Below are 12,916 nucleotides of genomic sequence, written 5' to 3'. Positions count from 1 at the left end.
GTTTTCGCCCACGGCTACATTACCTATTACAAATACAGGTAGACCATAAGGGGATGTTTCCCATTTCCATCATCTGGCAAAAGCAATTGTGTAGCGGTGTGCAGATCAAAACCGGAACGTTTACATTTAGCCACTGCTAACATTCACGCCACAGCTGTGCGGTGAAGTGTTGACAGCTGAACAGGGCAGGACAGGTCCACGTGTAGACGGGGACAGGGAGAAGCAGGGGGTGACGCACTCAGTGTGAAAGGTAAAGCCCTGGTGGCTCCCAGTAGCGGGTTGCGCCAAAGACGCTGCAACATCGTTACACCGGAGAGTGCAGGCTGGGCCACCCTTTGTGACGAGACAACTTACCAGCAGTCCTACAATTCGCACGATTTACTGCTCTCTTCCTACAGCAAGCAGCAAGACTCTTCAGAGAACCGCAGTAAAGGAATTAACAATCTCTTTGCACTTTGATCAAGGGGGTGCAGCCAATGAAAAACTGGCGAACTGCACCAGCCAATCCCCTGTTAATATTTCATCCAACCAATTGCAGTAAAGCGCACATTCTCAGACGCTGAGAAAATGTTTCTGAATGCCTGATTGACGGAGCGTTTGGGTGTAAGACCAGCTGTGTTTTTGAGAAGTATTGAACAAAATACATTAGAGAGCTACAGATTTCTATATGAAGTAAAACTGCGCTCGCTTGCAGTCATCTGTACTTGTCCGCACGTGCGTCGGCAATGCACTGAGAAAGAGCATGGCACTTTCGGAAGAGTTTAGGAAATGGAAACAACAGTGCTTAAATAAAACTGACTTCAGTAAGAAGGGTAGCGTGGATGCAGACATCGCAGAATTAGTGCAACACTTGAATGCCCACGATCACTTCTTTACCACCAGCTCTTGCTCAGGGCGGATAATACTCATTGATACGCAGGTAAGCAGGGTCAAGCCCTAACACGGAGTTGTGCCTTTTGCCGTCTAGAGGTTAGGCGATCAGCTAGTCGGGTGTAAAACCAGGCTAGTCGGGTGTAAAACCAGCATCCTCCCCATGTCGTCCCCAGGCACCGCACCACTGCTCTTTCCTCGTCTTGTAGAGAGATTACTGGTATACCTTGCGATTGGTCTTCATGCCACCGCGAGCTGATGGGAAGATGTATAGGCTCATTGTTTTGAAAAGTTATGCTTTTGTAGCACTTCTGTTTGAAAATGAGATATAAGATAACATGCTTTGAGAATAAGGTATGCATGATACTTATTGGTATCAATAAAGAAATATGTTGGAAAAAAATGGTGCCTGTGATGAAAACATCAACTAGCATGGCTAGGGTAACAAAATATTTTAATGACAAAGAAGGAATCTTTCTGTTTAAATTATATATAAATATGTAAGGTTTTCGGTTCCTGCTGGGGACAAACTCCTTTCTCCCTCAGAATCCATCAGTTGTGGGTGTTTACATCATCTGAGCAAACGTGTCCCCTTTTTAAATGGCTGGGTACAGTAATCAACAACGGAAACATGTCTAGTTCATCTATTTACACAATCTTTGTTACAGCGTTTATACACATGCACTTGCTTTTTAACCATTTTGAATTCGTTTTTGTAGAAACAAGTGTACTTGTTTAAAGGTGCAAATTAAGCTGCAAATAGAGGGGTAAGTAGCAGGTTTGGCATATGTATATTCAAATGAAAACACTGCAGAATTGGAGTGACCATGATTAAACATATGTCTTTAAAAATCCCAACATACCACGTCCTTTTGAATAAAAAGCAGGGACTGACTGAAGCGTAATTCCCGACATGGGGCCACTTGGCAGCTTTTGTTTTGTCTTACGTAAGGACATGCATAGCCAAGTTGGAAAATAAGGTCTCACTCTTGAGCTGCCTGGACCAGAGGCAGTGGGCCAGGAGAGACAGGTAGGAGAAGGCTGCATGTCTTCTCTGCAGCTGCCCACAAGAGGCACCAGATTTGTAAAGCAAAACTTACACCACGTGGGCACCAATAGCTTTAGGTGACGATTAACTGAGGGAAATAAAGCTGTATTCCTCTGGACGCTACAGAATGAGCACTTACCTCACCATGCCTTTCCCTTCATCAGCCCCAAACAAGTTTTACCTCAACGCTGCTGCTTGGTCCTCTGTCCTTTCATGCATACACGTTGACTGTACCATTTTCTTATCCTTTTTGAGTACTCACATGGGGTGCAACGCCTCCTTCCTATATGTCTCAATTCTCCTCCCTGGTGCTTACCCCTGGGTTTTCTCCAGAAATAGTCCCCTGTGTATTGGTATTGTTATTTGCATTATATAGTGGACTTCTACCGCTGGTGTGGTCTTGCAGCGTTTTCTGTGAACTTTTCCCTTTTGCTAATAGTTGAGAACGTATGTGGTGGAAACGTGTCTTGGGTATCAAGTGTATGATGTCATGTGTGAGGAAGTACAAGAAGGGGTCCTTTATTGTGGTTGAGTGCAATTTGAAAATATATATGAACCTTATTCTGTAAAAGACATGCACTAGAAATGAGGGGAAAGGTCTCTCCACTACCCTTGTGCTCTCCCTATTCTGTTTCAGGCTTAAGGTATTCTGCGCACATTGGAAATGCTGAACAGAGTCAAACAAAATAAAAGAACTTTGGAGCATATTATCAAGCCAGGCGATAAAATTATCGCCGCTTTAGCGCCAGAAAACGGCCGCTAAAACGGCGATAATGAGCTTGATAATATGCTCTATGGAATTCCAATTGAAGTCCATGTTAGATGTCCTTTATATCGAACATGGGCTTCAATTGCAATCGCCGTTTTAGCGCCCGTTTTCTGGCGCTAAAGCGGCGATAATTTTATCGCCTGGCTTGATAATATGCCCCCTAGAGTCTAACGGATGTTGTTCAATGTCAAGTAATCAAGGGGCATTTTAACAAGCCAGGCGATAAAATTATCGCCTCTTTGGCGGCAGAAAACTGCCGCTAAAACGGCGATAATGGGCTTGATAATATGCTCTATGGAATTCCAATTGAAGCCCATGTTAGACGTCCTTCACATCTAACCTGGGCTTCAATTGGAATTCCATAGAGCATATTATCAAGCCCATTATCGCCGTTTTAGCGACAGTTTTCTGCCGCTAAACCAGCGATAATTTTATCGCCTGGCTTGTTAAAATGCCCACAAGTGTTAAAAGCGCTCTGATACCCGATTCGGGTCAAGTTTGTGCTATATAAAACTCTGTAATATAAATAAATGAGTGAGCTCTGGCAGGGCCAATCTATGTAAAAATATTTTAACCACTTGAAAATACTGCTACAAAACATTCAAAGTTTCCAGCAATTTTGATAACCTTTCAAAACCTATAATGCAGTTTTTACATTAACCTTTAAATGTCATTTTACCAAATCATAAGTAACGTGTTCGGTAATGCCAATATTTTAAAGATTCCATAGTGGTGATTCCGAGTAAAACCATATGCAGTAGATGGAAATCCTACCATTGCAGTTCACCTAGTTGTGTAGTAGAAACTCTATTTTATTATATAGTTTTTGCTAAATTCTCCAGTTATGGGAAACGGGATGACCTAGGCACATGAGATGAAGTGATTTGCTGAACCATATTCAATGTGGTTAATTGGAGAAGCTCAGACTTTGACTGGTCTAGGCGACGATTTAGGCTGTGAACCGCAAGTGTATTCTGGGGTTATTTGCAGTAAGAATTTGTAAAATCAAATGAGTGTGTTCAGAAAACATGTTCCCGCTGCAAGTAGTTTACAAGATCCTGTTTTAGAAACTAAGATAAGAAAGAGAGACATGACCTATTTGGACACCATGGCAGATACAGAACACTGCAAAATGAGAGGCCTGGCCTAAAAGTAGTTCTAGCATATCTCGAGTCCTACCACCATCAGAATGCTGGCATTAGCAGAGACCTTACACGCACAGAGCCCCTTGTTGATACGAAAGGCCGATCAACTGATTAACACTGCATCTGTTTGGAAAGGGTACAAGGGAAATAATAGTACCTTGGGATTTGTTTCCAGCATTCCCTACAATGATGAGGAAAGCGTGTATCTCGCTATTACATGTTTTCGACAAGTCTCGAAAGATCATAGGTGTGACCAGACTGCAGCAGTGTAGTAACTTAAATTACGCAGTCAAAGTAAGTGTAATGCACTTCACCCAAGATCTGAGCACAGTATTACTTTTTATTTTAAACGAGCATTAGCAGCAATGTGTGATGCGCTTAATTCCCAAATACTACAATAAACGCACCAATTCAATTAGCATACTGCTCTTCCACAACAGTCGTCGACCAAAACTGAGAACAAATAAAGGTTCAGTAGAAATACTTATCAGTTTCCTATTAGAGCGTGGGTAGTTCACTGACTTGAGGTCGCAGCTGAGTTATACAGTCATCTGCTTTCCACCAGCGTGTTTCAAAAGGAAGAATCGCAAGGGTACTGTTTATAGGCACCCTTCTCCCTTCAGGTTCTAGCAGTTCGACCTGCCCCAAAACAAATCGCCAAAGAGAATAGGCAATATATTTTTTGAGCGCTGTAAGAGCTATAGATGCCCCGAGGCAGCAGAATCCCTGGGAAGGGGGAGGTTAGGAGGGTGACAGAAAGGGGGTACCCATAACGCATCAGCTCTTCAGTGGGTGAGCTGCCAAAAGTAGATCTGCCATATGGTTCAAAGTCTGTGAAAAAAGATCTGGGGTGCATTCCTCTCTGTTCATTTGTCACATGAGAAAGGCAGGGGGGGGGGGGGGGGCTCCTCTCGTTGCCTTGTTGGGATTATATCCTCGAGGTGACCGGCACTGATCCAGCTTCCACTCAGGGGCCAGGGCCCCTATATCTACTTGGGAACCGTACGCCAGACCTGTGTTTCTCCCCAGGATGTGGAAGATTAGCCCTTTTTGATACTTTCATGCATGGCTTTAATGTACACGCGCTCTCAGAACCTGCAAGTTTTAAAGGAAGAGCTTCAGCGCTTCTCAGTAGCAAACAGGTATTCTGGGGGTACCTGCACATATACATCGCCTTTTGAAACACTCCTTCCAGGTGAAGTCATAGAACCACTTTACCCCCACAAACCAGCATGCGGGAGGCAACACGTCTTTCCTATTTTTGTATCTGAGTTGGGTCACTCCCTAAAACGTATTTATCCTATTTGCTTCCATTCAGCCAGTTCTTTGAGTAGTTCTGTTAAATCAGAAGCCCCTGCCCACGGAGGGGCTCCTGTTCCCCTGATTGGATTTGAAACAGCAGTGGAGGACATGGCTCACTCTTTAACATCAGAGGTCAAGCCCCTGTACACCAGAGCCCTACTCATGACTGGGATACTGAAATGCTTGTGTCTGGTGGCAGTCACACATATTTTCATCATTTTGACCTTAGACCGGTACGATTAACGAATATGCAACATACTAACACCACCTACCACCACATAATACAACCTCCTTGGCTATGGAAAGATATGATCTGTTTCTTATGTCTCTGAACGCAGTATTGCTGTCTCCCAGGGCCCCTTCCTGTTCTTCATTACCCCATTTTCTGTTAGTGTTCCCCTGTGAGCTATGGTAGTAGTGAGAGCCACCTATAACACCGTATCCCCTCCTACCAAAGTTATAATTTTTTATCAAGAACTCTTTTCAACTTTCAGTGAACCACACCCACCTCCCTCTATGGATAACCAGCTGGCTGCCTTTCAATCACAGAGCTCAGTTCAAACCTCTCACACCTTTCTTCAAAACGCGACCGGAGTTCTCTTCTCCACAATCACATCTCACATATAATCTTGTTTTTCACCTTACCTTCATCCAGCCTCATCCCCTTCTCTCTACTGAAGCCGTCTCGTGCTTCTTCAGGATGCGGGGCTTTAATTTATTATGATGGACGGCAGATCCCTATCCTCATCCTTTCTCATGCACCTCAAATGAGGCCTCAACGCATACTTAATGGTACAACATTTCTGGTCCTACTGATGCAACCGAAAGCATCTAGACAACCATTCGATACTGCCATTGCCTCACCCCATTTCTATTTCACGATGTAGAGTAATGTCCTGATAGTTGTATTCAGTCACATTCCTACATTTGTACCATATTTTGATTATCCTGGAGGAAGGGTTAAACATGTGAATATAATCGCAGTTACAAAATATTAGTAATGATACACTTGCTAGCTCATCTTTCAAAGCATTTCTTTCAAAAGAATCTAGCACTAATGTTACCTTGCTATTTACTAGGCTTCTTGCAGTACCAGGACTGGAGGAGTGATTGACTTCCATCCTTCAGCTGTCACAACATTTTACTGATCCCTGTGGCATAAATAGATTCTGAAATCCCAAGACACAGTGTTGCTTGAATTGTTATCTTTAACCCTTCTACTGCACAGCAGAATTCAGTCTGAGATGTAGGTTTTTGGTCTTGAACAACCAATGCCATTTGTGTTGGAACTCTTTCTGGGGCCAGAGGAGGCGGTAGCTCCTGGGTACCAGTTGTGTCAAGTGGAGATGCTACCTCTCCTGTGGCTTGACCTACCACTAGACTGATAACCAATACTAAAAATAGTCTTTTAGCACTTGATACTCGGGGCAACGAAGCAGAACAATCCAAGGTTTCCTCAGGGAGGTGGTTTGGGGTTAGCGAAGTCAGTAGTACATAAATAACATACAGCAAATTGATGTCAAATGATTGCTTTGTCTATAGAAAGAAAGGTACTTTTTTATACTTCGCAATGTAATACCGCACGTATAAGCACTGAGTTTGAGGCGTCTACACTGTTTACTGGGCAATCATAAATGTATCTCTAAAAGTACTGGAGGGATGCTGAGGTTTCCCGCCTCTATGTATGGTGGCCACGCTCCAATAGTCACTTCCTGAAATGTTAGAGTTTGCTCCTGCGTTGGAGAGGGTGCATTTTTATCACGAACCGGAGCCCTGCCCCCTCTTTGCTGAATGCACATAACTTAGGATGCGCCAAATCACAGACAGAAAGTGTATCCAATGTCTAATGTGGCCCTTGTTCAGTCTCGAATATTATCGGGTGAAACTTAGTTTTAAACTTGGCCTAACCCGGCTACAAAAACAGAAACATCTTTGCCAAACGAGCAGCAGCTGAAGAATTACAGTGTTGCTATGGAGTATTCTTGAGCACCTGAATGAACAAGATGATTTTAAGCACGTACAGACAATAGCCATGAGTGATAAGGAGGTATTTTTTGATGAATTACCCAGACCACGCATATTTTGCGAAGTTTTAAAATGTGAAGACTTTCTCTTATTCTTTGATCTCACTCGTCTCGCAGCAGGGTAGAATACTAGGGACAGTAACTGCTGAATTGGTAAGCTTCTATGCCTTTAGTTCTATGCATCTTCACTTACTCTTTGTTTGAGACTTACAGTGCTTTTACAGTTTGACATTGACGTTGTGTATCAGCACTAAGCTGAAATGAGTCAATTTTCAATAAGCCACTGAGCAGTGATGAGATAGTAAAGCGTCCTGCTAAAGGTTGTTGGCTTTAACATAGAGAGGGTTTCAAGGGGTTTCCACCCTCAAAAATATAGTACCCTCCCGAGCCTCTGTTCAGCTCGAGGACCCCTTCTCCCAGGGCCGAATTTCAGATAGCAGGGAGGGGGGCATGCTCACCCCTGCGCATTGTGCTTCCCTCCCTGGGAGAGTGCAGGCATACCTTAAACGCACTCTCCTGTGCAGTGAATTCCACTTTGCTTTCGCCTGCCGGGAGCAGTAGAAAATTCTGCTCCCACCCGGGCAGGAGCAAAGGAGTAGTGCCGGCTCTCTCCAGCACCCAGTATGGCGCTGGCTGGGGAGCCAGATGGTGCCACAGAATTTTTGAAGCCCCACCTCCCCGCAGCCCCAAACATAGTATTTCATGGTTGCCCCAGGTGGGTACCGACCAGATGCCCCGGGGATGGGGTCCACGGGCCGTAAATGTCCATCCATTAAATAAAAATGCCCCAGAAGATTGGGTCACCAGGGCCTGTTGTGGCTCGGGGAAGTGGGCTGCGTGCCCCCTCCACTTATTAAAGAATATATGGTCCAGGGGAATGGGGTCCCCAAGGCCTGCAAAGCCTCGGGAAGGGGGAAACATGTCCCCCCTTATAAAAAAATAAAATAAGGCATGGATGTCCTGGGTGGGCAACAAGACATCCAATATAAACGTAAACATTTTTTAATAAAAAATGAGCGGCAGGAGCAGCACATTTATTATTCACTACTCCTATGGAGGAGCACCCCATGATGCCCTCGGACATTATAATAAATAATAGTTTAATGCTTTTGGTGCTCCAAGAAGTGGCAGGTAAGTAAAAGGGCCAGCAAGGGATTCATTTGGAATTATAGGGATGTTTGATTGTTCTGTGATGAATACCTTGTTGGCCCCTTTATTTCCATTATCTTAGATACCCAAGCCCACAAAGGAATGCTGGATTTGCCTTTTGTGCACTCCAAGAAGCGGCAGGGGCCCCGCCAAGCATTTTTTAAAAATATTGTGTGGAGCTGCAGAAAGTGAAGCAGCCCCCTAGCAACATTAGAAGAAATAAACAGTAAGTCTTCTTGCTCATTAAAACCAAAATGCCAGGAAAATTACCATATTTTTTAAATCACTTCTAGCTGAAGATCTTTACTCTTCAGCTGGAGTGCACGGCCCTCGTGTTTTTGTTTTTATGATTGCATTTTGTGAGCTGAAAAATGTTAAAAGACTCGGAGACAAATTGGTTTTGTTTAAAAAAACAATATGTCTCTGAGTCTTTCTTTTAACATGTTTTAGTCCACAAAATGCAACAAATAACAAGAATTAGCAAATCATTAGCTTTAGCCAATAGGTCTCGCCCATGTGTGAGGTATTGGCTTTGCTATTTGGATGGGGGATAACAGGAGGGGATAATAGGAGAGTGGGTGGGGGTGAAGAAAGTTAGGGCAGGTTTTAGTTATCTGGATGGTTAAAAAAAACAAGCGGTATGAAATGGCCAGTGCTGGTTGTGTTACAATGCTTTTTTTCCTTTTGTATGTTGGGGAGTGTTGGACTTGGCCCTTTTTAGCTAAAGTTCCCTAAACATTTTGCTTTCCCCCTAGACCTTTTTTCTGACACGGTGTTGCCAACTTAGATGCTTTGGGCACTTTGCCACTGCTGATCAGTGTCAAAGTGCAAGTCCTCCCTGTATAAAATGTAATGGCAATTGGTTGTCCATGATTGGTATGTTTGCCATACTAGTAAAGTCCCTAGTAAAGTGCACTATGTGTGCCAGGGCTAGTAATGCAAATGCTACTAGTGGGCCTGCAGCACTAATTGTGCCACCCACACCAGTAGCCTTACAGAGGGAACTCAGGCCTGCCACTGCAGTGCCTGAGCGCAGTTTATTAAATTGCCGTGTTGTCCTGACAAGTGCACCCACTTGCCAGGCCTTACCCTTCCCCTTTTATGCACATCAGACACCCCTATGGTAGGCCCAATGTACCCCCCTGGGCAGGGTGCTGTGTATGTGAAAGGTAGGACATGTACTGAGGTGTATACCATGTCCTAACAGTGAAATACTCTCTATTTTGTTTTTCACTGTTGAAAGGCCATCTTGCCCATAGGACAGAATGGGAAGGCTGTGTAATATGTTTCCAGCCTATCTTCCCAGAGGTGTAAGATGGAAAGGTGAAGTTTAGTATGCCTGAACTCACAATGTAATAACACATCTTTTTTATTAAGGTGATTTTTGCATTGTGTGTTTAGAAGCCACTCTTTAGAAGTGGCTGAGTTTTTGTGCTCTAACATTTCTGTGTGTCTCTGCCAGGCTGTGGATTGACTGTCTGGATTTGAAAGCGATAGGATCTGGGGAATGTCTTGACCCAGGGGAGGAGGTGAGACAGCAACAGGCTGACCTGCATCTGTAGTGTAGGGGGAGGCGAATCCCCTAGAGGTGAAGAGGCATGGGTTGCTGCTATAAAAAAATTAGCCCATCTCCTGCTGAGTGATTGAGAATCCAGACCCCCACTAATCAAAGGAAGAAAGGTGTCACTGGCAGGAAGGCACACAGAACTGGTTTGAACAGGGGTCCGTGCCCCTGAAACACAAAGACTTCAAAGCCATTGAGGGGTATAACTATGAGAGCTGAAGCCCCTGAACTTTGGAGAATGGCTTGATCAAGTGTGAACAAGACTGGAGCTACTTCATGGTCAAGAGGACCTTTGCCAAAGAAGAAACAACTGAAGAGACTGAAGGATAGGACTGACCCTTGCTGTGTGTTCTGGGTCTGGCCTGCAGTTTGCTGTTTTAACCAAGGAAAGGCTAAACTGACTTTGCTGTGTGCTGTGTCCTCCTGCTTAAAAGGACTTTGCTGTGTGCTGTGTCCTGAAGTAACTTATCCCCAAGAGCCCGAGGAGAGCTGGCTCTCTGTTGTGGAAACTCAGGAACATAAAAGTTTCCAGGAGAGTCTCAGCGACTCTGTGTGCTTGTGCTTTTTGCAGCCTGAGACCCTCGTAAGAATTGCCTTGTGATCATGGGCACCTGGAATCCAAGTGAGTCTTAGCGACGCTGTGTGCGTGTGCTTTGTGCAGCCTGAGACCTTCGTGAGGATTGTCCCGTGATCGTGCACACCCGGAGTCCAAGTGAGTCTCAGCGACGCTGTGTGCGTGTGCTTCGTGCAGCCTGAGACCATCGTGAGGATTGTCCTGTGATCGTGTGCACCCGGAATCCAAGTAAGTCTTAGCGACGCTGTGTGCGTGTGCTTTGTGCAGCCTGAGACCTTCGGAAGGATTGCCCCGTGATCGTGCACGCCCGGAGTCCAAGTGAGTCTCAGTTACGCTGTGTGCGTGTAATCCGTGTAGCCTGAGACCATTGTGAGGATTGTCCTGTGATCGTGTGCACCCGGAATCCAAGTGAGTCTCAGCGACGATGTGTGCTTTGTGCAGAGGAGCTGTGCCGCCAGGCCAAGCCCGCTGTTGCCAAAGCGGGGCCTCGAACCAACCCAGTCGGGGGGGGGAGGGGGAGTTCCACTGCCCGGAATCAATGAACTTGCATCGTAGGCCCAAGCCTCGAGGAGAAGAGAACGAGATCCCACCCCTCGGGTAACGTGTGTCGCCGCCTGGCGAGCCGCGAGTCAGTATGAGTGGCATAGAGACCATCCAAAGCACCATGATCGGTGCCGGAGCGCCTTACGCATTGCATTATTTTTGCATTACGAACTGCCTAATTTTTGCATTACGCATTGCATTATTTAGCCATAACAAACTGCCTGATGGTTGCATTATGCATTGCCTTATTTTGGCATTGGAAACTACCCGATTGTTGCATAACGAACTGCATTATTTTGACATTACAAAGTGCCTGATTCTTCCATTACAAACTGCATATCATTGCATTAGGACTGCAGGGGATCATAGAGAAGTGCTCATTAATACTGCAAGAACCTACAAGGGCTTGCTGGCCTAATAACCAGCAAGGTAAAATATTACAAATACACATTTGTTGGATTTTTATCGTGTGGTCTCATCGTATATCTTTTTATATAAACTCATGATCGTTTTTTATGAAACTCATATGGAGTCCCTTTGTGGTGTCATCATTGGGTTGCTGAGAGCGTGGTTGCAAATACTTTACACTCTTGCCTTGAAGATAACCGCGGGGGCGAGCAGGGGGTCTGAGAAAGTGTCCTTCCTTTCCCTGACTTAGAAGGGTCCCAATTTGGCTTAAGGTACCTACCTCCGCCAACTAGAGAATCCCAGTTCTAACAGAGAGGAATAAGAAACACGGCAGGGGAGGATATAGTACCACCGACACAAGCACATAGGGTTGTGGGTGAGGCAGGGTATGCAGCCCAAGAGTCAAGAGACGTACAGGGTATTTGGAACATTCAAGTATTAAAGTTTGAGGAGCATGGCTGCACTGTTTTAAGAACTAACATGAGATGGGTGCAGTGTATTTTAGCCAACCATGGCAATGAGGCCTTTTAACTGTGCTCAGACTTGGGCCCAAAAAAGCAGCCCCAAATTTGACTTTTATTCAGATTAAAAATGTAAACAAATAATCCTAACAGTTCACCGGTGGCATATGGTACAAAAGTATAGGTCAAGAAATGCATAAATAAATAATGCTTCAAAAAAATCGACTCTCTCCTTCATACCATTCACCAAAAAAGAAAACGATCACCGCAGCGTTGGAACCTCGGCGATGCCCCGCACTGCAGCAGAGATCAGCTAATGAGATGCAAAGATCATCTGCCACCGACTTGCCCACAAATTAGAGGCTTCTTTCTTTATGTAGAATCAGTACCTGAAACAAAACGAGCAGTGGATAGGCAGCAGAGAAACACTAATCAAAGTAAATTAATCCGTACTTTGTCCCTGTGCCACAGAACGGAAAGGAAGTGACGCATGGCAAGCGCTGCCTAGTGAGAAGGCAGCAAAAATAACAATAATGATGCCAGAAATGGTAATCTATGGATAGATTCCAAGCCCATTTTCAGACACATGAGTCTCACAAGCGAGAGTGCACGCACTAGCACATTCTTTCGCAGGCTCCACCAAAGCATTATGTTAAAAGAAAGACTGAGACATGTTTTTTGCATTGAAACGTTATTAAATATTTTTATAATATTCACTGTTATTAAACATTGCATTGTGTAAATTACTAAAATATGCACTAGATTGAAAATATTGGTGATTTGTGGATAACGATGATAGTAGTCTCACTTTTTAAATTTTGATGTTGTGACTTGGCAAAGTCAGTAAATCTACCTCAGTGCTGCCAGAAGGCTGTGTGTGGCATGGGAATGGATGCTTGGACAACCCCCCACCGCCATGCAATGCCTTCAGCGTGGGGTTGGCTCCCCATGGTGTTTTGGATGCAACACATGACAGTAGTCCAGGCCCTGTGGCCAACCCCCATGCGCACAAAGCCTTTGGCCATGCGCTGCATGGGTTGACTTTATGTATGGTAATAT

At 44.7% G+C, this 12,916-nt stretch overlaps 2 protein-coding genes across 3 annotated transcripts in view; one reads left to right on the top strand and one right to left on the bottom strand.

The window, feature by feature from the left end:
- The window catches only part of CRYZ (crystallin zeta), a 205,939-nt gene extending 205,425 nt beyond the window's left edge, over positions 1 to 514 (bottom strand). Inside the window, exon 1 of one of the 2 annotated variants that reach the window (XM_085602272.1) lies at positions 355 to 514. The gene's annotated coding sequence lies outside the window, so the exon portion shown is untranslated. The remainder of the gene's footprint in view (positions 1 to 354) is intronic. The other variant, XM_085602271.1, reaches the window with a different exon arrangement.
- Positions 515 to 583: 69 nt separating this feature from the next.
- Positions 584 to 12,916, top strand: part of TYW3 (tRNA-yW synthesizing protein 3 homolog) — a 173,436-nt gene continuing 161,103 nt past the window's right edge. The window contains exon 1 of the mRNA XM_085602274.1: positions 584 to 919. Within this exon, the coding sequence (XP_085458400.1) occupies positions 743 to 919 (177 nt within the window). The 5' untranslated portion in view covers positions 584 to 742. The remainder of the gene's footprint in view (positions 920 to 12,916) is intronic.

This window comes from Triturus cristatus, chromosome 4_2 (assembly GCF_964204655.1).
Source record: "Triturus cristatus chromosome 4_2, aTriCri1.1, whole genome shotgun sequence".
In the NCBI taxonomy this organism is placed as follows: Eukaryota; Metazoa; Chordata; class Amphibia; order Caudata; family Salamandridae; genus Triturus; species Triturus cristatus.
This window is presented reverse-complemented; position numbering and strand designations above follow the sequence as displayed.